General features: G+C 41.8%; 2 protein-coding genes and 1 long non-coding RNA gene across 3 annotated transcripts; all 3 read left to right on the forward strand.

Moving 5' to 3' along the window:
- The first annotated feature begins 705 nt into the window (after positions 1-705).
- Positions 706-8,737, forward strand: LOC136298809 (solute carrier family 2, facilitated glucose transporter member 11-like). Its single transcript, XM_066199820.1, has 12 exons — positions 706-776; positions 1,708-1,806; positions 2,378-2,538; positions 3,020-3,144; positions 3,462-3,591; positions 4,195-4,343; positions 4,708-4,895; positions 5,893-6,003; positions 6,511-6,612; positions 6,927-7,002; positions 7,788-7,915; positions 8,252-8,737. Exons 1-12 carry the CDS (start codon positions 753-755, stop codon positions 8,456-8,458), a joined length of 1,500 nt encoding a protein of 499 aa, XP_066055917.1. The 5' UTR covers positions 706-752; the 3' UTR covers positions 8,459-8,737.
- An 829-nt stretch (positions 8,738-9,566) lies between these two features.
- LOC136298779 (uncharacterized) lies at positions 9,567-11,850 on the forward strand. The gene is made up of 3 exons (XR_010723366.1): positions 9,567-9,888; positions 10,712-10,787; positions 11,239-11,850. It is a non-coding gene; the product is annotated as an uncharacterized lncRNA (long non-coding RNA).
- Positions 11,851-14,219: 2,369 nt separating this feature from the next.
- Positions 14,220-25,026, forward strand: LOC136298810 (solute carrier family 2, facilitated glucose transporter member 11-like). Its single transcript, XM_066199821.1, has 12 exons — positions 14,220-14,343; positions 14,926-15,024; positions 15,885-16,045; positions 16,633-16,757; positions 18,155-18,284; positions 18,424-18,572; positions 19,175-19,362; positions 20,388-20,498; positions 20,574-20,675; positions 21,727-21,802; positions 22,741-22,868; positions 23,593-25,026. The coding sequence occupies exons 1-12, from the start codon at positions 14,320-14,322 to the stop codon at positions 23,797-23,799; spliced, it is 1,500 nt and encodes a 499-aa protein (XP_066055918.1). The 5' UTR covers positions 14,220-14,319; the 3' UTR covers positions 23,800-25,026.
- Positions 25,027-26,310: the final 1,284 nt, after the last annotated feature.

Here is a 26,310-nt window from a genome sequence, read left to right on the forward strand (position 1 = left end):
AACCTCTCTGGAAAGGTCTGGAGCTGCCGTGTGTGTCCTTCTTTCCATCCTCAGCTCAAAGAAAAATCATCCTTTCCCCTCTAGTTCCTCCAGGCTCAACCTTTTCTTGCTCACTGAGATGTGACAGCCTGCTCTGGCACACAGTGGGTCAATTCCACTGTTACAGAGAGGCTTCTGAGTGGCTCTGGAAAAACTCTGAGGCTCTGCAAAGAACTGGGTGTTAGCAAGGAAGCAAAATGCCAATATTCCAATACTTCATTTCCTGGGATACTTCCTTCAATCTGGGAAATTATTTAAGCAATTGTGAATGTTCTAGCAGGCAAGGCTAGGCATTATGGCTGAGCTACAATTCTAAAGGCCTGCAGTAGACTGGAGGGGTGGAAAACCTCCCCTGCCCAAGCTGCTTTTCAGAGAGGTGAAGAGGGGCTCTGCTCCCTGAAGGGAGGATGGTGGCTCTGACACCTCACACAACAGAAACACGCAGGGGCTTTAGCGGTGCCAGTAAGGGCGAGTGCTCCCAACATTGACCAATGTTGTAATCAGCTTGTCATATCTGGGTCTTAGAATAATTAAACCAGCAAGAACAGGCCCTGGCCAGTGTCAGGGGAGGACACAATTTGCTAAAAGCCACATAGTTAGAATTTAACTTCCGTGCTGTGATCCCAAACTCTTACAATCTCAGTGTGGAGCCCATCTCTCTCATCCGGCAGACTTGACAAGGGCTCTCAGAGCAGGCAGGGTTTCAAGGGGAAATGGCTGGTTTCCTCTCCGACCTGGTGAGTATCCAAATTCTTGTGTTCTAGCAATGGTCACTAACAGCAGCATGGTCTTTAAGATTGCAGCAAAGGGAATAATTCTTTCTTGCAATAAAAGTGAGCAACAGAGCTTGGGACAACATCAGTTGAGCAGTGACTGACTAAATAGCATCTGCAGAAAATACATTAGAAATGCAAAACAGTGAGAGGTTTAAGAGGACCTGGGAAACCAAGAAAGATGGGAATATGGGGGAAGATAGAGAACATAGCATCAGTGAAAAACACAAAACACTAAAAACTCTCCCACTCTGCTGCTCTGCACTCTTAAGGACAATCGAAGATACTCATCAGCTTAAAGTCTGACAAGACTAAATGCCAGAAAACATATGTGCTTGTGAGAAATGCTCTGAAATTCAGTGTATATCATAGAAACACAGCATTTCTAATAGGAATCATTCAGATAGGGCCTCTAAAAATGTAATTTCACACAGGGTTGATAAAAGTGAAATGTAAGAAAAAATAGGTTTTGAGAGGACAGACCTGAGTCATCTCTGGAAAATGGTGAACACTGTCCCTGAGGAGGCAAAGGTGAAAGCAAAAAGGGATTCAAGAAAGCTGTGCCTTCTTTCTAGTACAAAGGTAAACCCAAGTGATGTCAACAAAGCTTTTATGATTTTTGTTTTCTGTGGTTAGCAGAACTAAAAGAATTAGAGAATGCATTTTTTCAAATTGCTTATAACCAGGAGAGGAACGTAGTAGAATGTGCAGATTTGTATTTTAATGATTAACAAATGAATTTTGCTTGATTATTGTAAAATTCAAGATGGGTTTTTGCATGTTCAAGGTTTCTTAGTCATAGAAATGTGAAGTTATAAGGGCCTGTAAATTATCTCATGGTCTGAAAGGCGTGCCAGTATCAGGAACTTAGGATGTGTTTTGCTCTCCTTGGCAGGTTCAATACCGGAGGCTATTGCTGATGATTGTGGTGCTGGGAATTGGTGGAACCCACCTCTCTGGTTTTCAAATGTCTGTGATCAATTACGCTTCTCCGGTAGGCAAAGCTGGAGAAAAGAAAATCCCATCTCTAGCTGCTCCTCATGGAAAAAGCTCTTAGGTGTTGTTGTGTCAGTTTATTCCCAGCTGTTTCCAGTGCCAGACTGTCACTGTCAAAGTTTGCATGATTGCAAGGAGCTGTGCTCCAAAGACAACTTCCCACAGAATTTTGTGGAACCAACATATTGAGATACCTCCTTAGAGTTTATCCCATGGAGAAAAAAACCCCAAAACTAGCTGACAGAGTCAGCCTTCAGCTTAGCCCTTTTCTCTTTATATCCATTATTGACCACAAGAACATTTGCACTTTACTATAATGAATATAAGATCCTAATTTCCTGGTGTAGGAAAGGTAGGATTCAACACGCTAAAGAGTATAATTAATTTTTGAAAGATGGTTGTATATTATTTGGCTGTATGAGAGGAAACATCAATCCTTATTTGCAAACAAATGTCCTGTAGTCACGCTTCTAGTCACGACTATTAATCGAAATTTTTTAAATTGTAAACATTATGAAGAACATTATGATTAGTGCCTTGGTGGAATGAAAATCTCTTTTTTGTCCCAGTATATTCAGAAGTTTATCAATGAAACTTGGTTGGAGCGGTATGGTTCTGTGCTGCCTCAGGAGACCCTGATGCTGCTGTGGTCCCTCATCGTGTCTATGTACTGCGTGGGTGGCATGATAGGGTGTCTGTGTAGTGGGTACCTGACTGCAAAATTTGGAAAGTAAGTACATTTTTCAGCATCTCACTACCCAGGGCTGCAACAGGGGAAGCTGTTAAATATTATTCTACTGAGAGAAGGGATATCAGAATTTCACTGCCCCCTGCTGCCGCAGAATTTACCCAGCACATAAAACTACACCTGGGAGCACTGGAGAGACAGAACCATGCAGATATTTCTGATTCCCTTGGCACAGCTTTTGTTGCCATACAATTCCCGTATTTTTGCTGATGTTTTACCCTGCAGGAGTTTCCTTCAGCCTCATGGTTTGCTCACACAGCAAGTAAGAGGAATCTAGCTTCTCCCTTCCCACTCCTCTGCAAAGACATCCTGCCTTTTCAGAACCAGATTTAGTTGTCCTGTAAGCAATGGGTTTAAACATGGCCATGGCTTCAGCCTGTAAATCCAGAGGAGAAGAATCCGAGATTAGTCAAAGAAGAAAAACAAAACATGGATCACACCCACGTGTTGTTTGCTGTTGCAGGAAGAAATGCCTACTGGTCAACGACGTGGTGCTAATAACAGCCACGCTGCACACGGGCTTCAGCAGGAGAGCCAAGGCTTTCGAGATGATCCTGGCTGGGCGCTTCCTCGAGGGCATCGCTGCTGGTAGGGCTCCCACTACTCCATGTTAATGTGACATCTTTGGGGTGGATACAGAAATCTTCCTGCTGGGAGTACCCAGGAAAGCATTGTAACCCAGTGGAACAAGGAACAGACTGGGGCAAGGTAGGATGAGCTGTGCTTTGCCTTCAAGAGGGCTTGTAGAGAGATCTGATGGATTAGATAAACGCCTCGATTAAAGTAAAAGGTTATTGCAGAGGATTTATGGGAAAGGGTTCAGGACAGAGAGGAGAGAGCTGAAAGGGAACTGATAAGGGATCCTCTCTCCACAGCTTTAGCACTCTCCTGTCTTCTCCCTTTAGGAATACACATGAATGCCCATGTTCAGTATGCTGGAGAGATCTCACCTAAGAAGCTACGTGGATTTATAAATGTGACCTCCACGGTGTTTCTTGCACTAGGAAAAACTGTGGCAAGAATTCTCGGATTAAGGTGCTTGTGCTACTCCTTCTCAGCCTGTTTTATTTTTATTTTTCTTCCACATAGCAGGGAAGTGGTGTTCTCCTAGAAACAGAGATACAACCAGAGTGGGGCTTTATTTTGCCCAACTACAGCGGTCAAAGAAGAGGCATCTACCCCATACAAGTCACTGAGGTTTCCATGTCATTCCCTGAGGAGAGAAAGGCCTTTCTCTTGGGAAAGAATGACTCCACTTCTGGAGGTGCAGTCTCTCTGCTGAAGTGAATAAGAAAAGATTGAATGTAAATACTTCTGGTAAATCTGTGAGATCTAATAGTTTTGCTAATTTCTTGATAACCTCACGCAGAGTTGTGGTGTTGGTTCAGAGAGCTGTTGTGGGAATATTCTGGCCTTCAGAAATTAAAAGTCTAAGAAAAAAATATCAGTCTTGCAGAAGAAATAAAGTATTAGTCTGTTTTCCTGTCGCTAACCTAAACATCATCTATTTCAATTGAACTTTTCAATGACTGTATGTATTTTGTGTCTCTTTAGCTAGCGTAGAATTTAGAAAATACCAGTTTAGTCATAAACTGTAATTTCACTGGACTATAAATAGATTCTAACATGCTTTCATAGAGAACTTTTAGGAACTGAAGACATGTGGCACGTGCTATTGTCCTTCTCTGGGCTGGTGGCATTGATTCAATTGCTCTTTTTGCCATTCTTTCCTGAGTCTCCGCCCTATCTCTTGCTGCAAAAAGAAGACAAAGCTGCCTGCTTGAAAGGTAAAGTAAAACTTTAGATCTTTAGTTTGTTAAATCATAACTCTTGGGAAAATGAAGCTAACAGCAGGAATTGGCTTTTCTATTAGCCAGCTACAGATTTCTTGATAATTACATGATTAAAGTCCTCCAGACCAAGCAGAATCATCAGAGACACTTAAGATCTACCTCTAACTGCTACAGCATTTTCCAGGGAAGGTTCACCATGTTCCAGTAAGTGATGTTCCTTCCAGTCCTTTGCTCAGTAACTGATGAATCAAAGCATGGACTCAACTGCAAATGTTTAGCATTATTAAAAGTTGAAAAACACAGAATTATGAGGGGATGAAATGATGGAGGGGTATACTTCATTCTGTCTCTTCTGTAGCCATGAAGCAACTCTGGGGAGAAGGGAATTATCAAACAGAATTTGATGACTTGATGAAGGAAAAGGCTATAACAAAAGGCACCAAAATCATGAATGTCCTAGAGGTGCTTAGAGAACGATCCGTGTACCCACAGCTGTGTACCATGGTCCTCCTTTTGCTGAGTCTGCAGCTCTGTGGCCTGAGTGCAGTTGAGTATGCCCTGTTTCCACGCTTGGATCTGCTGTTAAGTCTCCAAAGTTCCACAATGCCAGTTTCTCCCTTTCCTCTGGGTCTACATTATTCCTCCTCACACAGAGCCCACTGCCTGACACCTGTGGTATCATCCCCAGTATTGCTCATACCTTTAAGGGAGCTTCTCAGGTGGGAATACAAGAGCTCAGCCCAAGTTCCTGCAAGGGCTCTGTTGCCTTCATTCCCCTCGTGGTACAACCAAGGAATGTGTGGAGGAAAGGGTTACAAGTATCCTAAGGCCCACAGCAACCCAGCACCACTTCCTTTGACTTCTGCAGTAGCAGATGGCCGGCTGCTGCCACCCAGTCCCATGTCATTTGAGAAGGGACATTTTTCCATTCATTAACATCCTTTCAGCTGTTTCCACCTAAAGCTGGCTGAGCCCAGTACAGCCCAAGTTGGCAGCCATTCCCCTTCATGTTGTCACTTGTCCAGGGGTGTCTCTCCACGAGCCCTGGTTCAGCCTGTGCTGGAGGTGGTTCATTCCAGCTTCCAGCATTGGAATTCCCTCTACACTCTGCTGGCAGGGAAATGGTGCCCATTCCCTCACAGGGACTCTGCAGACGAGCAGCTTCTGTTTAGCAACTGGAAAGGGGCAGCAGAATCAACTGTTTGCTTGACAATGTATGGTGTGCTAAGACTGAGATTTGCTTTTCTTTCTCTTGTCCCTTTCCTTTTTGCCAAAATGACACCTTTTCCCCATGTCTTACAATATTCTCCTTACAACTACTTTTTTTTCCTTTTTTTTTTCCCCTTACAAATCCATTTCCTTGATTGCCATTAACCTTTTGATTTCATTCACCTTTTGATTTCATGTGGAGCAGTTATGTTACCTCTATCAAGCCCCGATAATGTATTGCTGGTTTTGCAGTGATGACAAATCTAGTTCTAAGTGATGTTGGATAGGCACATATCACTTCTATTAAATGTGCTTTATTTTTCTTATTTCCCAGATCACCTTTTACACCTCAGAAATTTTTCAGACAGCCAACCTGCCGGAAAGCACAATCCCATATGTATCTCTAGGGGTTTCAATCTCTGAACTCATCTCTATCATATTCTGTGTAAGTCAGAGTTTCCTGGGATTTTAAGAATTAAAGTAGTCTTCCTTGAAGCAAATGAATCTTCTCCTTATGAACCAAAGAATTTTTCTGTGGTGCTGCATAAATCTGTACAGTGGTTGTTACCATCCACTGCAAATTCTGTCCCAACTTTCAAGTGTTTCATCCCATCCTCATTCATCCTTATTTCTTACAAGAATTCCTTATGAACTGTCATTCAAACATAAATATGTGTACTCATTTCCATATATTTGTGCACATCTATGCATTGAAATGGAATTGTAATGTGCTTCCATTGATTACAGTGTTTAAGAGGTAGCTGCAATGCTGGGCAGTGGTGGTAATTCATAGTGTTAGAGTGTAGAAGGAATTCAATAAAATAACAAAGTTGCTAGCAATAAGATTAGTGTTCTCTGATGTAAAAAGAACTCAAGGAGAATGCTTGATTTGTTGGATGGCTCACAGTTGGATTTTGCCATGCTTCCAGTGATTGGCAATTCTTTTCCTCAGAGCTCCATAATCGATCGGTTTGGACGGCGAATGCTCCTGTGTGGTGGTTATCTGCTGATGGCACTGATACTGGTGCTGCTTGAAACGAGCCTTCTGCTGAGTGTAAGCATTCCTGGGAGTGGATCTGCATCAGAACTCTCTGTGTAGACAGCAGATAGCCAGCCTTAGCTTTCCTGTCCAAACCAGCCGGTCAGAATGTCTCATAAACACAAGCTCACCTCTGTAGACGTGACACCACAAGGTGCTCCTGGCCTTCCACTGTGTTCAGTGTAGAAAGATAAGCAGGTCTAGAGACCATCTGCACAGCTCAGCATCGTGGGCTTTTTCCCAAATATTGCTGCTCCTGTGCTTGGATCAGCTGTGTTACAGCTATAAAACTAATTTTCATTCTCTTCCCTCCCTTTGCCTTTGCCTAGGATCAGTTCCTCTGGTTGCGTTACTGCAGTGTTATTCTCATCTTTTTGTTCATCATTGCTTATGGAATAGGTCCAGGTGAGTACCACAATAAAAGCAACAGGAAAGCTTGGACAGCAGGGATAAGCACAGGCCGTGAATGCATAGAAGTAGAACTAGAATGTGTGAGTATATCTTTGAAAATCAACAGCTCAATTGAGACTGAGATTGAGGGAATCTCAATTTTTGATGAATTAATTACCCAAGAAACAATTTCTTTAACAAATTATGTAAATCATTCACACCCAGATGAATCAGGACTCTGTTTTCTCTCACTGGATTACAGGTTCAAACCAAATAAATTCTTGTTAATCAGTTCATGAAGATCTGTTTTTCATGGTGTTAATACTGTTCAGTGCATACAGGTTCAGCTGGCCGGTCTCTGCCAAAGGGCAGAGGTAGGCTTTTCTAAAGTACCAGAGTTTTCTCATCTTACCTGTAAAATCCTACTCTGTGAAAGACTGACACCTGACAGAATGCATAATCTGTCTCTTAGCACTGCTCTGTCCTTGCTTGTCCTCTCTTAATATCACCCTTGATCATCAACATCAGTAACACCAGACCCAAACTTACAGCTCTCTGGTAGAACCTCACTCACCTAAGACCAGGATTTACTCTGGAAGTTATCTAACTAAACATTACCAGTAGTTCCTAAAGTCTCCAAAATCAAATGTCAGCCTTTGGTATTGTAAGTGTTGTACCTGGACACCATGGATGTCTTGAAAACACAGCAGAATTTCCACAACTGCGTTATCTTCTATAGGAAAGGGTCAATTAACAATGTTTCTATGACTTTTTTATGCTGTTTTTTTATCTTTCCTCAGCTGGAGTTGTTGTGTCTGTCATGAATGAAATCTTCACCCTCTCAACAAGGGCCTCTGCTTTTGTAATTGGTGGAATTGTCATTTGGCTAGGCCTCACCTTCACTGGAATGATTTTCCCCTTTGCTGTAGTACGTAACTTGATTCAAATCTTCTCTTTGACTCTGTCAATTTAATCTGGCTTTCTAGGCTGATCTGGACAGGGAGTAGGATGAAATGACTTGTAGATGATCAAAGCTGCGAATCCCTTATTGCAATGGCATATGGAGGCCGTTTATATAAAGCACTTCCCAATACTTCGGAAACCACCTGCTGCCCCAAGAACAGATTGAAAAGATTAATAAATATTGTTTCTGTAAAATGAGCCCATTCCTTATTTCACAGGAACAAATCAACAAGTTTCAAGAATCTTTAGGGGCAAGTGTTGCCAAGGAAATCACTCATCTTGTTCTATTTTTTATCTCCAGATGCTTCTTGGTCCTTTTTGCTTCCTCATCTTTATTGCTGTGCTGGTCATTTCAGCAGTCCTTATCTACCTGTTCCTCCCAGAAACAAAAGGGAAGTCAACCTCTGAAATCACAGAAAAATTCAAAACCCGCAAGTTTAAGAGGACTCGTCATCAGGCTGTGGAGATGCATGCTGCTGGAGAAAAGACATTTTGCACCAAGCTCTGATAAGCCACCAGAAGTAATTTCCACTGTTCAGGCATAACACGTCAAATGTATTTCAAATTTTTCTCCATTGCTGTCATTTTAAAGCAGCAAGATTTGTGTCTGTGTTTCTTACTTTGTAAGAAAGTTCTGCTCAGGAATAAGAGTGGGATGAAGATAGGATTAAACATAGCCATAGTCTTGCAAACAATTTTCATGTAATTTCTTTATGCTATCACACTGTAAAGGACTTAGATTTGATTGTGAACGCTGCACATGAACAAATGCCACGTCGAATACAAATACCAGGTAGAATAACGTCTTCTATTTCCTTGAGCTGACATCAAGTAACCTAATGTCCTGGTTGTCTCTATGACTGTCGGGGATCAGCCCTGATCCCCAGGCATTTGATACAGAAGAACTCTCACTTGCATCCTCTGGAGTGATGAGACTCTCCATGCAGATCAGTTGTGGCAAAATCAGGAGGAAGTTCTTGTAATATATTCTGGTGCCTCATGGATGGCACAGGGGTTAACAAATACACAGTGCTGAGAGCTGGAAGGAAAGAGCCCTGGAGAGAGACAGAGAGCAAGATTTTGAGAGAGCACTGAGAGTGTAGGCAGCTTGAAAATTCAGCCCATTTTATAAAAAAGTAAAAGGAGAAGTTATGATGGCCAGTATCTGCCAGCTGTGTGCTGCTGTGGGACACGCTGCACTTTGCTGCTGCACACCGTCCTCCACTTCCCTGCTGTGCTCCACAGCACTCCTGCACTGTGCTGCTCAAGGGCTGCCAGTCCTGCTGGCCACTGCAGTGTCTAATCACTTCCCTGCCCAACCTCCTCTACCTTTGTATAGGATGACAAGTTATTTTTCCTTTTTCTGCCATAATTGCAGATGGTATTTCATGCCTCCTCTTTAGCAGGACCATAAGTCCTTTCTTTCTGCAGTTTAAGCATTCTTATGTATTATCATTGTGCTGGGGTCTGAATTGAGTTTCAGGTTGTTTAGAGAGTTTTCTATTTAAAAATTTCAAATAATATACTCACTGCTTCTAAACGAATAACCACAGAAGGAGTTCTGATGTTAGTGCCAGTGTGTGTTCCAACAACTGAAACCTGACTTTGATTTTAGATTCACTCCTTTTATCACTCCCTGTATCAAACCAGGGAGCACTCATGATATGGAATGTTCCCATTCAGAGGGCCCTCTCCCATTGAGGGACTGAAATGTTTAATCCACCCATTTTAAGCATTGTCCAATTGCTACAAAAAAACCCATAAATCAACAGAAATCACACGAGGTAAACATTAACCTCAGCCTCAGAGTAGGATGGTTACTTAAGCTGAAGGTGCAGAAGAGGCATAGGAGAAAACAGTTCCTCAATCTGACAGAGTTCTGTCTGCCTGGGATCAGCCACACTTTTGATAGAGATGGACAAGCTCCTTCCAGAAGTGGTGAGTACTGCAGCTGGCAGCACCAGCTGTTAGCATGAACTTTCAGAAGAACTGAGAGGTTTCCTGTTGCAATTGCCATTCCTAAAGACAATGCATTACATATTTACCAAACTTTTTTCAAAATAATATGGTAGGCAGGGGATAATCCTTTAAAATTAGAGCTAACATTTAAAAATAAAAAAAAAAATCAAAAGACACAGACCTAACTTTCTGGACTAAATCATCATGGAAACTTTGAAAGAAGTTCCAGCTAGTTAGAAAAACTAATTTAAAAAATTAAAAATTAAATTAATATACTTCTTAGATGATGAGGCATTTTTGTACCATATTTACCTGCTTACTTCCATGTCCAAGTGTGATACTATCAGGCTACTCTCCTTGCTTGTAGGCTGATAATGTTAAGAAATGGTACATTTGAAAAGAAAGGTTTTGTGGATGATTTAGTTAATGTGAAGAAGAGTAGAAAAACTGAAAATCCAGATCCTTTATCTGGCCCATCTTTTTTTGCATTTATGCTTTGTGTATTCTGCTGAGATGGTTTAAGCATCAGATATCCTAGAAATGCAGGGACTACGATATCACAGCTTCTTCTGTGATGAGCTTGTAGTGTTCCTTGCATGTTCAGTACCAGTGTTTGGTTGTAATGTTCTTTGTGTTGGGAACTGGTGGATCCCTCACAAGTCCATTTCAAACCTCTATGAACAATTCCTCCTCCATCATAAGGAAAGCAGATAGAACATCTTCAGGAGTCATTGATGGTGGGGTCAAAATGTAAAGGATGATTCCAAAATCAAACTGCATTTTTTTCCATTTTCATTCCCAGCTCTTTCCAGCCACTCTTCTTTGCAGAAGGAAAGGGTAAGAGCTCACCTACAGCTGCCTTTGGTGACCATGCTCAGGTAACAAACACATCAATCTCCCCACTCAACAGACGTTGCTACCATGCCCTCTTCCCTCTGTGGCCTCTCTGACAGTGCAGCTTGCAGCTCCCCTAGCAGTGTTATAAAGGGGAATTTCTAACGCCTGTGTCTCCTGTGTGACAATGAGAACAGCATGAGGCAAAACGGATTACAGATGTAACATTTATCTTCTTCCATGCTGTTCTTTCCAGGCCTGCACAGGTTTTACAATGAAATGCAATTGCAGGTGGCAGTAACTCTGAACTGTGCTGAGCAGACACTAAAGCCATAGAGCTGCTAACCTAATAGACACATGGAAAAATACCCATTGTGATCAGTGTTCACTATTGGCACTGTACCAGATCAATGGTGTGTTCTGCTGTGGTAACTTCCACTTTCATGTCTCAGTTCCTTCTCTCTGATTTCACTCTCTTTGCTGTTTTTTTTGCAGGAGCTGGTCTCAGCAGAAGCACAGCTGGAACACCACAGAGGGACTGTTCATCCCTGTCACACAGCACCATGGCTGGTGTAAAACCAGGTGCCTTGGATTCCTCTGTCCCTGTTTTATGAAGTCCAGCCATGCTGGCTCTGATATAGTTCCTGTGTCTCCTGCAAGAAGCCAGGTTGCTTTGGTGGGCACCTCCTCTGCTTCATGGCTTAATAAACCTTTCCATCTTGAGCATCCATCCTCCCAAACCACACCAATCCAAAGTGCCAGACCTCAGGAGGCCTGTTCCCTATTGCTGCATCTCTTGCAGTTACTGATAAACCAGAGAGTAGATTATTAACCTGCCAATATTGATGTTTGTGAGTTGTCTTAATCACATTCCAAGGCCTTTCTCTCATACTTCTGCAAGTGACGTGTCAAATTATTTTGACTGCTCATCCTCTCCCTCCTGCCTTCAGGAAAGAAGAAAATTTTAACTATTTTATTTCTATTGCTGTTTCACACCTAAAGACTGGAGTGTATCATGTCACAATAACCAAACAAACTGGATTTCCTGAAGCTAAACTTTGCCTTCATTGCCATCATCTTGTCATCATGTTCAAAATGCTGTAAAAGGAGGAGTAAAAAAATAAAATAAAATTGTTTTTCTCTGATTTATTTTCAGGAAAACCTCATCTCTTTCTTCTTCCTTATCTTTACCGAAATCCTCATCAGTTCAACATCTTCACCTTCCTCTTCCTTCCAGAGACAAAGGAAAACTTTGTTATGAAAATAACTGAAGAATTTGGCACATTAGGTTTTAGGAAGATACTTCATTCCTTTACAGGAACTACTTCTCTTGAGGAAGTACCACCTACACAAAGTGGTCAGCAGAAAGACCATATGTTAAGGCCATAAAAGACCTTGATGCTTGCAGACACAAAACAAAGGCAAATTATTGTTTTCTATTATGGGAAAAGATACTATTATTTTTTCACAGCCTCAAGTGGAATCTTCACGAATGAGAGTCACTCTCGTATCACCTTGAGAATATGAGAGCAGTGAACAACCAACAGGTCATTGTAACAGAAAATATGTGCTATGTTAAACTCTTAGATTTCACTTAGGACGTATTTTGTACCTAAACATCTTCTTTAGTTCCAGTTCTTTTGCTATTCAGAATTTCATTTGGAGTTTTGGATTCTAACAAACCCAAATCAAATCTGAAAGAAACCACTGAGTTTCTCTTGGTGCAGAATTAAACTGCGGATGGCTTCAGTCATCCACAATGAGCAGTCTAGTGTGGCTCAAGCTGGCTTAGAACCAAGCCTGGTTTTCAGCTCTTTAGACAAAACTGTTTGACACACCTCATGAAGGTGGGGTTCGTGTGTTTGTCCATCTCACAGCAAACATTTCCTACAGCTCTATTAAAAAAAAAAAATTACAAGATCTCCTTAACTCAGTAATAATCCTTTAAAAATGAAACCATGCACAACTCTCAGTGTAGCAGCTTTTTCAAGAATATAGGTGACATTTTTCAACAGAAATGGTCAATTTCAGTGACTTGACAAAAATCCAAGAAATAAGCCCCTAGAATGAAATTCTCCTAAAATTTCTAATAAGGTGAAATAGTACCATGGCCCAGAAATCCCTCAAAAAAGAGAAATTTCACTGTGAGCTGGTGGGATTTGCTGCTATTTGAGGTCCACAGTAATTATTTTCAAGGGGTGAATCTTTGTGAAATAGCCTGACTACAATTTGAGGAAAAAATCCATAATGAAAAGGAAGCATTAACATTTTGAAACAATAGCCAAGAGATTCGGCAAGTAGTTACAATGTCGGTGTTCAGGAGAAAATACAAAAAACGCTGAATCATTCTAAACACTATTGCCAGCCAGGATAAACAGCATTTGCCATGCAGTTATACAGACAATAGCTGGAATTGCACAAGTAACCAAGGTTTTAATATTAACATGCTTTTTTTTTCTCATTTATTTAGACTCAGAGTGTTGGATTTGCAGTGAACCCCTCTGTAAATAATTGCATTCTGTGTTTTATAAACTGAAAGTACAAGTCCTGAGGATGAGCTTGAGCGTTTCCTGAGGGTCTCAGTATAACCCCATTGCCCCATTTGCCCCCACCAGGAGAATCCCCTGGCATGAGAGGAATGAGCAAAGACTTGGAAGGCAAGAAGAGCACAGGGCATCAACCACACAGGAAAGTCTCAGGCAAACCAATCTCTTTTTCCAAGTGCTGCCTGCAGTGGAAGCTATGTAGAGATGCAGCTTGAGCTTTACCTCATGAGAAAGCAGCCTCTGGCAATCAAAGGTGATTTTTTAATGCCTGCAACACTGATTTTGGAGCCATTCTGGGTCAAAGCTGAAACGTGAGAAGATCCCAGTGGTCTCATCCCAATTCTTTAGGAAATATTTACCTTCTCTGACAATTTTCATGAGTCCTAGTCTCTTGCTGCTTTCTCAACACACCTGGTTGACAAACACCCCCATAAACAGCAGACAACAAATACCCTTCCTCAGCACAGTCCAACTGATTCATAAAGCCAGAACAGCAAAATTAGGCTCCGAAATTTGCCTATTTTTCTTCTAATTACATTATTTACTTTATCAATGAATCTGAAACACAACACCACGTACTTATTAATAAATAACAGTAGCTAAACCTTGTACCAGCTGCTTTTTGCTTTCTGTAGATTATGGCAGAAAGCCATAATATACACACTAGTCAATATCATAGAAGTCAAGCATTTGACTGTTCCTGGAAAACTATTTGGATTGTTTTGCCTAAACTCTTCTCGTTTCCCTTCCCAAAGCCCTCACTGGTCCCCAGAAGCAAATTTTCTCTGCTTTGAAACCTCCCCCCTGGAGACTGCACTAGATGTAATTATTTCCTAAAATACTTAATCTGGCAGTGTTAACTTTGGCCAGTTGAGGTAAATATAAGTGAGTGAAGATGAAACAGTGAAAATTTAACTCTGACCCCTGAAGCCAAATGCCCACTGCTGTAGCAGCAGGCAGGAGACAGAGAGACACAAGCCTGTGATGACAAAGACACATCTCACGCTGGTCAGCCAGCCCTCAGCCAGAGATGACGGGTTTCCTATCAAACCTGGTAAGTACTTGGTGGGGTATTTACATCTGTGGCATTTTTGTGTGCTGCTGGGGCTTCAAAGAAAACAAAATCGGTGTCTTGGTAAGAACAAGGCTCCTGTTCACGACAAGCATCTTGGAAGTGGTTCTGCCCGCTATTTTGAGGTATTACAGCACTTCATATGCTCTGCCATCCATCTTTGCCACATTTTTACCAATATGTTAATGTGTCTTAAATGTTTTAATGGACTGAAAAATATTCGCTTATCTAGAAACATAATTTGCTTTGCTTATCTGGTAAAAAAAAAGTTCTTTGTTAAATATATCTAATTATTGAGTGCAAGGCATGGCAGGCAGAGGTTCTGAGAGGCAGGGAACAGGACTGCATGCTAGCAGCCGTGGTGCCTTGATAAGGATATTTGTGGAAGCTGCACTTCCTTGAGTTGGATGTAGGGAAATCACAGGGGGATGTACATCTCACTCCAGGGCAAGCAGAGGGAACATTCCTATGTGAAAATCCCCTGATGTTTCTGGAGAATGAAAGACATTGTGAGAACAGCCTGATGTGGCTAGACTTTAAGAAGTTTTCATTCTACTTCTGCAGGTACAATACCAGGGGCTCTTTCGAATGATCGCTGTCTTGGGGTTTGGTGGCACGTTCCAAATCGGCTTTCAAATTTCTACCCTCACCTACATGTCTCAGGTAGGCAGAGATGCACGTGGCACACTGGTTAATGAGAGCACTGAGTCTCCATTGCTGCCTGAGGCTGCTCCTCTGGCATTCAGAAAGGGTTTAATCAGTATTCTCCCTTTATTTCCCATCTGCTGTGCTATGCTATCATGAAGAGCAGAGAATGTCAAAGTGTTGCAAACAGAAGAAGAGAACTGCAAGTTGTTGCTAATAGAACTGTTCCTCAGAAGACACACACTAACTAGGGTGGCATCTGTCTTCCCTAAACTCTTATAGCACATGTGCCTTCTTCAGTGGTTTCAGTTGATATTTTTATGGTTATCCATCCTCACAGAAAAATAGAACAAGTGAGCCATGCTCTAGGAAAATGTCTGCTTCTCTCCACTGATCGCAGGTAAAACTTCCATTTAAGGCACTGAAGTCTCGAGGGAAGACATCATTATTTTCTAGACATCACCTAAGTGGAAAAGCATTATTTTCTGGCTTCACAACACTAAGTTCTGAGTGAAAAAGTATTTAGGAATTGCACTGAACAGGCTCTGTGTAATGTGGCATTCCTGCCAGGTGTGTGAGAGAAAACCCATAACTCACTTGCAGAACTTTGTAGTCCTGTTTACACTATTCTTTAGTACCAGTTCGTGCCTTGCTTCCTCCGATTTCAAGGATAAAAAACGCAGAGATTGAACTTTTAATGGCAGAATGAGCATAGCAGACTCTATTGTACTATGTCTGTTAGCTAATACACACTTTTAAAGCCTATGTAAAATAAAATCATAACTTCAGCTGAAGAACAAAATTATTTTGCAAATATAATAAAATACCTGCCCTGCTATCACAGGTATCATTAATGATTTTTTTTTTTTCTGTCTCAGCATGTAAAAGCTTTCATTAATGAAACTTGGCTGGAGCGCTATGGCTATCCCATCCAACAGGATAACCTCTTGTTCCTGTGGTCTATCACTGTGTCCATCTTTGGGATAGGAGGTATCTTGGGCTCTTCAGGAAGCAGATACCTCACTGTCAAATTTGGCAAGTATGTATGTTTAAAGACAATTTGTTGATTAAATCTTAGCTTAAGGAAATGATAGTCGAGGTTTTAAATGAGACAGACTTTTACACTTAGTCATGGTGGTGGCACAGCCGGCTTAGCTGTGGTGTCAGCTGATTTTCCTGCTTCCTGTCCATGTCCTGTGGCATGGACTGTGCTGTCAGCCTGTCACACCAGGCACGGCTCCTCAGATCGGGTTCATCTCGGCAATGAGGAAAGGCAGCACCTGGCTGAAGTCCAAATGGGTTCTTGAAAGTGCTACTCGAAATACAGAAGCATTGAGATCATTGTTGGGGCTGCAATAATGTGTTTCACGGTGGATGTTCAAGTGCAGAAAAACTTTCAGAGTTTTCTCTGCTACACAACCCAGAAATGTTCCCAAACTCCCAGGGGCAGCCACGTGCCAAGGCACACCATGAGTCCAAAGTACCCAGTGCTTATTTTCTCCCAGACCACATACGAGTATTTTCAAAAAACTATCAAGACAACTTCAACCAAGACTTCCTGCATGGCATTAAGTGCCATTTCCCTTCTGAGTCACAAAAAGTCTTTTCATTTTCTTGCACTTACAGAAAGAAATGTCTCTTGTGCAACAACGTGCTCATGATAGTGGCAGCATCTATCATGGGCTGCAGTAAAATATCCCAGTCCTTTGAGATGATTCTAATTGGACGCTTCATGTGTGGAGTGAGTGCAGGTGAGTGACTTCTCCCACAGGTCAGCAGAATCTCACAAAATTTTACATCTTTATTCAAAATAAATAATAAGCCTCCACTAAGAAAACAAAATGTTGAAGTCAGTGATTTTCTGTAAGATTTTCTATAATGCTCTGCAATAAAAAGCATAATTACTATTAATTTCACTGATACCAAATGAAATTAAGCTTTGCCAAGTGTATGAATATTCAGAGACGTCAGAAATGTTTTGATACCACATAAAACAAGGGATTTTCTGAAGGAAAAATATGTATAATATTTTCTTAAATTTAGCTAGCAGTACTGAAAATTATACCGTTTAAAGCTAGTTTTTTCATAAGGGGAAGTATCCAAGTAGTAAGTCCTTGGGGTCAGTACAAAGATCTGGGCTTAATAAAGCAAAATCACTCCTAGCAAGTAGACTACAAGCAGTAAAAACATCCTGTGCTGCTATCAGTATTTTTTTGTATTTTTTTCTCCACAAAAAACTTCTCTTTCTGTTGTTTGCATATTCACAGGGATGCCTCTTTTAACTTATTAAAGAGTTAACTTAAAAGTTAATGCCTATTTTCAATAACCAGATTTTGTACATTGCTTGTCTGACATACAGTTGTGTTGAAGAGCTGTGGTTGTAATTTGGGAACAGCTTACCCACAGGGGTCTTGTTCTGGTCTAGAACCTGCATCATGCCTCATTCAAAAACCTGATTTTTTTTAAGAGATTGCGATCAAAAGAGATTGCTTTGCCATCACATACAGCCAAGAGAAAAACATGTTGCATTTGAAACAGATAAAAGGGGCTGTGACCACCATATCAGGAAAAAGCTAGTATTTAGACTAGTATTTAGCATGTCTGAGTTCATAAATATAACTGGAAAAACCAGCTCTGCCTGAAATCATAAAAATTATTGCTGGATATCAGAAAAGAAATACTTGTGTCTCCACCTAAGTCACATAGAAATCAACATTGACTATAGCTCTATATGTGATAATTTGCCATAAATCTACCATGCAGCTCTTCCATAGCATTATGTCAGAAGAGGTCGAGATAATGTGGGTTAACTACAAGCACATTCAATACTGCTAAAAAGGGTTTAGTTATTCAGCACTTGCATACCCTGTGTCCTTCAAACCTTGCTAAGGCTCACAGGAGATGTTATGATGAGGCTACATCTACACTTTGAGGGGAAAACTGTACATTTCTTAAGATCACTACACTCTGCAAAGAGGACCAATACTTTTGTAGAAAGAGTTAAATCTAGTACTGAAAGGCTCGTATGTGAGTTGAGGTATACGCCAGCAACAGCTGTATTCTGTAATACTTGATTAGTTACATCCAGTTTTATTTCTAATGCTTATGTCTTCTTTCTTCTCTCCCATAATCCCCTCTTCACCTCAAGGTCTTTGTGTTCCTCTGCATCACCAATATGTTGGAGAAATTTCCCCTAGGAAGCTACGTGGATTTGCAAACTCTACTTCCTCTTTCTTTTGGTCGTTGGGAAAAGCCATAGGGCAAATTTCAGGACAAAGGTATAATTGATTACCCACACAATTCATTTCTGGATCCCTTCCACTTTTTGCTTCTTGCGGTGCTTTTCCATCCATCCCTTTCTCTCCTCAAAGCCGATGCAATGAACTTTTCCTCTAACACACATTTTCTCCCTGCCAGGGAGCTGCTGGGCAGCCAGTCGCTGTGGCCCATGCTGATGGCCTCCTGTGGAATCCCAGCACTGGTCCAGCTGGTCGCGCTTCCCTCCTTCCCAGAGTCCCCTCCCTACCTCCTCATGCATAAAGGAGACCAGGAAGGCTGCAAAAAAGGTAAGTGTGAGCTTCAGGTTCCTGTTCCTCACTTGACTTAGAATCATTTTGTGATGCTTGCTTTCCCCATATGGAAAGAAATAAATAGGACAAAGTTTCTCCCTGCTCATTTCCCACGTGGCTCTGTGAATACCTATTAAGTCCATTATAGTTGTAGCCCCCACATAGAACACAAAACTACTTCCCTCTACAGCTCTGTTTTACAAAACCTTTCGCATTTGTCTGACACCACCTGCACTGTCAGTGTGATGATTCATGCTAAATGATAAATGAAAAATAGCTGTTTGCACTGCAGGGCTCCAGTGGGCACCCCTTAGCTCTGGTTATTGGCTGTGTACCCTGCTCACACCCTGAGAGAAGGAGGAAGGCAGAAAAGTGGCCCCATGGGCAAGGAGGGAGCCCTCGTACACCCCTCTAGCCCCCTCTGTCACAGCAGGTCCCACTGTGCAGGAGGGGATCAGGAACACGCTGTAAGACATCTCTGCCTCTCAGCACAGCCCCGGCCCATGCTGGGCTGCCACACATTTGTATTCTCTTCTCAGAAAAGTCCTTAGGGAATAAACAGAGAATTAACATGGCAGGTCTCGCTCTCCTCTTCACAGCCATAAGGCAGCTTTGGGGTGAAGGCCAACACCAAGCAGAGATTGATGACATCTTGAAAGAGAAGGCAACAATGAAAAACACCAAGATCTTGAGTGTCCTGGAACTAGTGAAAGAACCAGCTTTCCGTTGGCAGCTGTACATGACAGTTATTCTGACCGCCACAATTCAGCTATGTGGCATCAATGCAGTTGAGTGTATTTCCCCCTTAAAGTCCCAAGATATCACAGCTCACAGGAGCTTCCTCCATTTTTCTCAGGCTTCTCAGACCAATCCTTGCTGTCTGCCGGCCCTTCTACAGGACAGCAGCAGCCACAAAGCTTGGCTGGGCTCTCTGTGTGACATCCCTCTGCCCAGTTCTTGGTCCTTGCTGGAGTTCCCTGCTTCTCTAGTTAGGCTCATGGAGCAGCCACCTTTGGGAGCCATTGCAGAGCTCCAGAGCTCACTCTTACAAATGAGCCCACTCTTTACTGGCAAAATCTGTAGTTTTATGCGACTGCTCACTGCAACTGCTGCTGTTTGTCCCCTGGCCCTTAGCACCCTGACATGTGGGGATGGCAGTCTGCTCACTCTGCACTTAAAGCTAACAAGCATGCTTCCCTGTTCTGCAGCTTCTGCAGCTCTGCTTTCCTCACAGCAGTGCTTCTCTGGGATCCCTCTGAAGTCACAGCTTTGCAATTGCCTGCACGACCCTCCTACCTCTAACACCACGATGCAGCAGCATCTGTAAAGGAAATACACAGCTGAATCTAACCCAGCTTAAACTGGAATCTTTATCACCTCAGCACATCTCCAAACACTAGCAGAGATATTTGAAAAGGTGTTTGGTTCATCTCCTCATAACTCCATAACCCACGCTCTTCTTCCTTGGGAAGATCTTACAATGATGTTTTTGTATGGGGTCTGAAAACAAAATGTACCTGGCTGTTTCTGAAAACATCTTAATCAGTAGTCTGCAAACCTAAATGCATTGTAGTAGCTGGAGGTCCCATTCATTTTATATTTTATCTAAATAATGATTTAATTAATGTTTTATAATATTTTTTTCTGCTGATAAAGTGAATACTACCAAAAAGAGTGCAGAATTCCTCCTCACTCCCAAGCTGAGCTGCATGTTCCCTGATTAGCAGCAGCTCATGTCTAGGGCGGTGTCACGCAAGTTTGGGTAAGAAATCAATTATTTTCTTCTTTTACCGTTTGGTGGTTTTTTTCCAGATTTATTTTTATACCTTTGAAGTCCTCCAAGCAGCTGGCTTTGATGAAAAAATGGCCTCCTATATGACCCTCTCTATTGGACTCTCTGAACTCATAGCTGCTGTAGTCTGTGTAAGTCACATTCCCAGGGGAGTGGGGCACACTTTGCTCTCCAGCACTGACACTGATGTGATTTCTGTCCTTCAGAGCTCCATCATTGAGCGACTGGGCAGAAAAGTGCTCATAAGAGGAGGCTACTGGATCATGGGTTCACTGCTAGCTGCTATCACTGTGACTCTGTCCTTACAGGTAAGGAAATTCTGCCCACAGCAGATTGCTCTGTCTACTCTGTTTCTGACCTAAAGCTCACTGGTACGACCACGCTACTGAGAAAGGAAAATGAGGCTTAGATCATGCCTGTCTATAGGTAGATTTAAACTCTCTCTTAGCCAGTGGTCTCTTGTACTCCTGCCTTCCTTTCATCACGATCCCATGACCTTAGCAAGGAACACATAAAACACTGGGAGATTGGCTCCAGAGCTCATCAGACTGCAAACCCCAAACACTGGCCTGCACAGACCACAGGACAGTCCTGGGAAAATGACCCTTTCTATTCATGCTGTTTTTAACAAGTAACAACAAAACCCTAGACCTTTTGCATCAGTTAATTTAAAATTGAACTTTGCTGCAGATAATTGTGGGAAGGCACTCTCTGTTCAGAGACTGGAGACCAGTTCACTTCTCAAACAGTGACATCTCTGTGTCATTGCTGTAGCTTTTTCAGAAGCAAATCACCTGCATTACCAGTACTCATCTGGAGCTTCTCTGCAAATACACTGCAAAATTGACCTGGAAGCAAGGTGGCAGCAGACTTCTGGTTTTGTTTCAGTCATGAAAGTTGTCAAACATAGAGGAGAGAAATTTTTTTCTCCTAAAGCATGGAGTCTCATTTTTCCTTGACTAACATCTGGAAAATCTGCTTTTCAGTACCAGTTATTAAATCTATAACCTAACAGAAGTTAAGAAAGAACTCTGAGGAGATCTTTCTCATTTCTCTAAGGATCAGAGGAAGCGCTATGAGGTCAAAAAGAAAGGACAGGGTGCAAAAATACTCTTCAGACTTCATTTAATTGAAGCTTCCCTAGATATGCAGCTGCTCTGCGCTGGCAGGCCTGCATCTGCTCACCTAACAAAGACCTCAGCTGCTCCACTCACAGAGTAAAGCACTCACGACCCTCAGCTCCCACACACTGAATATTTCTGTCTTGAGGTGGCAGCGTTGGAAAAGCAGGAGCGTTCCTCACCCAGGGTTGTTAACAGTTTTCAACCAGAAGTTTGTTATGGGCTTTTTTTCCCCCAGGACTGGTACTTCTGGATGCCATACTGCAGCCTTGGTCTCATTATCCTGTTTACAGTTGTCTTTGCTGTTGGGCCAGGTGAGTTCTCAATCAAAGGAAATAAAGGAATTGAGTCATGTGAGCTTATTAATAGGATAAGGAAAATACGGCCTTATATTGTATAATATTTAGCAAAAGTAAATTCATTTAACATAATCTTGCAGTAATTTGTGGGTCCAGTTATTCATTGGACATAAAATTCAATACCATCAGGTTTGAATTTTGCTAACAAGAGGAAAGGAACACACTGGAAAAATACAACAAAAATAGAGCAAAAGCAGATGGGTAAGAGATTTTTTTAAGTGATAGGGGGGGAAAAAGAGAAAAAGAAAAGCAAGAGTTCTTTTAAATTCAATGTTGTATAATGTTACATCTTATCCCACACAGACAGCAGTGCAGAAGACCTACTTTGGAGTAATTCCTTTCCTAGCATTTATTGCCTGTGACTCATTAAATTTTATTTTATAAAGGCTAATAATTTTTTAAATATTTGCCTTCCCATATGGCAGGGTTGAATTATTTTCCTAACTCAAAACAGTTGAAATCCTGCGACCTCAAAACATAACTGAAATGCCCAGGAAGTAAATCTGGGAAGATCACTCATTGGTGATCTAGAAGAATGACACAGGAAATTCCTTTTAGCAATAATAACTGTCATTCCATCCTGACACATCTTCTTTCATGAGAGGAGGTCAGGCTTCCTCAAGTGTCCACTACTTAAGTCTTGGATCTTCCCAAAAATTTATTTGGGTATTTTGCCACTTTAATAAACTGATGTCTAGCAGTTTATTAGATGCCACAAATGGTTTTTTTTGTGGAAAAGACCAGCATACTAAATGCCACTGCCCAATTCTGGAACTCATGCCAGTCTGTTATAGTCTCATCCATTAGCTGACAGTGTAACAGTAACACTCAATCCAAATGTTGAAGGCAAACAAATCAAACAAGAACAAATTCTTGTTTTCCTTTCCTTTCAGGTGGAGCCACGGTTTCCACCAGGGTTGAGATTTTCAAGCTGTCCTGCAGACCTCCTGCCTTTGTGATCAGCGCTGTTCTGAACTGGCTGGGAGTGTTTGTGATCGGCACCACCTTCCCCTTCATCGTGGTGAGTGCCCCTGCCCAGGCAGCTCCAGCCACAGCAGGAGAGGTGACAGTGCTGTGTCAGCCTGGAGTGCTCCTGGCACCTGCTCCCCACGTCCACTTTTGCAACTGAAGAGCCCTGATTGGCCCAAGATACTCATTCAGACTGAAATATTTCTCCAAGGTCAAAACAGAAAGAATTCCATATCAAATTCAAAATATGGGTGATGCCTTGAGAGGCTACCTAGAACAGAGGCCAGGCAGAGTTAAAACAATTAAGTAGGTATTTATTAAAGGCTTCAAAGGATGCACCTGGGGCAGTGCAAAGCCTCGCAGAGGCTACACCCAAGGTGGATGATGGTCCCGAGTTTCTCAGACAGAAATAAGTTTGGTCTCTCTGCGTATCAAAGGTTAATTGTCCAATTACAGCTTCAGGTAATGAAGTCATTTTCCCCCGTTTTTCTCCACCCTGATTCACTTTTGTTTGTACTTTTCGGACCTGAGGCTGTGTTGGTGACCTTGGTTCCCAGGCCTGGAAGGATTGTTTGGTCTGACCAAAATGGGATGAGAGCTGACTAGCATTCTATACAGAATTCAGAGTTATACACTAATGTACTACAGGATCTGAAAAAAATAAAAGTTAAATTTAAGGCATCATGGGACCCAAATACAAAAAAATGTGCCAAGAAAGTGACTAAAGCAAAGACATGCTCATCTTGCTCTCTTTCTCACTTTGTTCTTCCCTACAGGAAAGACTCAAGCACTTCTGCTTCCTCATCTTTATGGTGGTACTTTTCACTTCAGGGATGATTGTCCACCTGTTCCTTCCAGAAACAAAAGGGAAATCAATCATGGAAATCACAGAAGAATTCAATAAGCTAAACTTTAAAAACAAACGTGTTCCAGAAACTCCAAATCATGTCACAGAGGATTACTCCTTCTGCACCAGGCTTTGACTGGCTGTAAGGGAGAATCAGGATTTTGAAAAATGTAGGAAAAAGAAAGACATTTGCCATTTTCTGACTATCAAGCTGCTCCAAATGGACTGTCAACTTTCCTATCTGTCACTTACAAGGTTCCCATTTTGCCAAACCAGCTTCTTTCTCAAGCACTCCACTCTGGGCAGCTCTGAAAAGGGTTAAGGACTGATATTAACAGGATAGACTTGTGTGAATCACGAGCATTTTGGCTTAATGTGCTGATGTGTAAATCTCTTCATAACAGAGCAACTAATACACACTGAAACTACACGTGTAGGATTTATAAACACTCTGCTGACCATAGAGAAAGGAAAGACCTGTGATCCTCTCTCTCTCTATGATTTCTGAGTATGTTTTTACAGCGCTGAAATGGGAACAGTGAAGTTCTTGGCTTGCTATCTCTGGCTAGCGTTCAATCCATAACAGATTAAAGAAAAAATTTAGTGGAATAGGAGATAAATTCTTTGTTTCTCTAGATTCAACTGAATAACCAAACCTTGCCAGGTTCCCATGCACAGTGCCATGTTGTCCTTGTGTAGTGTCTAGTTTGACAGACTTCAGCCGTTTCAGATTGCCTTTCAGCAGCAACAGAGCAAAAAGGACTGATGGATAGAATCCAGTCACCATAAACCCCAGGCATCCACGGTCATTTTAGATACTCTGTGCTATCCTGCCCATCACTGCTGCCATCTCAAGTCTGCAGCTCCTCCTCCAGGAGCAGAATTCCCCCAGACATCTCAAGGGCTGTGAATCCCACAGCAACTGAACTGCTACTTTCCTCTTGTGACTTTCGGCTCCCTGGAACCTGTTTACCCCAGAAGAACTGCCTCAGACTGGAACTGATTGAATCAGAAACTTTTTTTTGAAATATACAGGCCCATGGGACTTTTCTTTTCTTTAGAAGGTGTCAGATGTTCTGTGTGTTTCCCTCTATTAATGAGAGGCTCACACAGTTGTAGAAGAAATCAATACTATGAGGAAGAACATGAACAAAGCTAAGGTTCACTGTGAAGCACACTATACAATTTAAACTCCAAACTCTAGCCTTGCACAGAAAAATAAGTGGTTTTACCTCTGCTGTTGCTTTGACTGGCATATTTACTTCAACTCAAGTTATTCAAAATAAGAATTCAATTGTTCATCTTAACTGCTTATTTTTAATTGCAAATGGTAACCATAATAAAAATGGCAGATTGTCTTGTAATAAAACTTCTGGCCTCCACAAATATTTCTTTCCACACATCATTACCTCCTCAGGGGGAGTTGACTAGAAAGGGCTGTTAGTGTTCATAACCTTCTATGATTGGGGTTTTTCATTATTCCTGTCTTTAGCACTGAGTGACACTTCAGATATCTCATTAAATATAACTACATAAATAGAACTATGTATCTAAGAAACATGAAGTGTCCTAAAGTCAGAAAACTCAATAATTTTGTAGTGTCCCATACCTATGTAATATGATTGAAAACTACCAGTCATCTGGAGACCAGTATAGATAAGAAACACCAACTTTTTTGCAAAACAGAATTCTCTCTTCTCTACCTGTCATTCTGGAAACACCATTCCATTACAACAATCCCTGAAACCTTTGGAAACAAGAGCAGAGTGGCACTGTGTAGCATTGCTGAGAGACTCCAGTGAGTCACTGCTCTGATCTCAGTTATCCATTAGGTGCCATTTAGGGAAGCCTTCCCCACAGGAGCCTCCCCAGGAAGCTGGCAGTGCCCTATGGAACATTGCTGTGACAATGGAGTGGAACAGCCATGTGGGGCACAGGTCAGCCTTGGCCTCTGCTCAGTGGAGCGAGAGCTGTGTCATGGGGACAGCGTGGTCAGGGGATGAAACAGCAAAAGGGATGGCTCAAACACACCTGGGAGGGCACAGGGACAAAGGGGACAGCAATTCAGGAACACTACACGCACATTTTCTTCCAGAGACATCAGCTGATAGCTAAGCTACGTCTCAAATACTAATTGAGGCAGATATAAAAACTTTAAAAATGTATCTGCGAACTTCTGTAAGCTGGACACAAAAAATATGGATCATTATTAAGGAAGGCTTAGCACAGCTTTGGATATTTGTGTCACACATCACTGGAAAACTGCAAAGATAAATGACTAAATGACCTGATGCTGTGAGATTTACTGTCCTGAGCACAAATCTGACTAAAGGATACCTGTAAGATATCTGCTAACTTCTTTGTATGAAACTGCACATCTAATAAAGGGGCCCTCAGAACAGCAGGGGCCTCTAAGCAGTAACAGCACACAAGCAGTACAGTCACTAATAACCATAAATGCAAAAGACATGACACAGAAAGGGAGTTATGAGAGGAAGATTCAATCCACTCAAGGTAGGAATCCTAAATTACAGTCCAAGAGCAAAAAGTGTAAGTTCCAATATATATAAATACGCTAAGTAGAGGTGGGTAGAGTAAAACCTTAGATAATTTGTTCAATAGGCTGCATTTGAGAAGGAGTGCCCCG

Source organism: Chamaea fasciata, unplaced genomic scaffold, assembly GCF_029207755.1.
Source record: "Chamaea fasciata isolate MVZ Bird 193981 ecotype frontalis unplaced genomic scaffold, bChaFas1.0.hap1 SCAF_18, whole genome shotgun sequence".
NCBI lineage: Eukaryota > Metazoa > Chordata > Aves > Passeriformes > Sylviidae > Chamaea > Chamaea fasciata.

Coding starts and splice junctions, on each gene's coding strand:
- LOC136298809 (XM_066199820.1), top strand. CDS start 753: ATGGCTGGTTTCCTCTCCGACCTG. Junction 777..1,707: donor CTGGTTTCCTCTCCGACCTG/GTGAGTATCCAA, acceptor TCTCCTTGGCAG/GTTCAATACCGGAGGCTATT. Junction 4,344..4,707: donor CAAAGCTGCCTGCTTGAAAG/GTAAAGTAAAAC, acceptor TCTCTTCTGTAG/CCATGAAGCAACTCTGGGGA.
- LOC136298810 (XM_066199821.1), top strand. CDS start 14,320: ATGACGGGTTTCCTATCAAACCTG. Junction 19,363..20,387: donor AGCTATGTGGCATCAATGCA/GTTGAGTGTATT, acceptor GTTTTTTTCCAG/ATTTATTTTTATACCTTTGA. Junction 22,869..23,592: donor CCACCTTCCCCTTCATCGTG/GTGAGTGCCCCT, acceptor TCTTCCCTACAG/GAAAGACTCAAGCACTTCTG.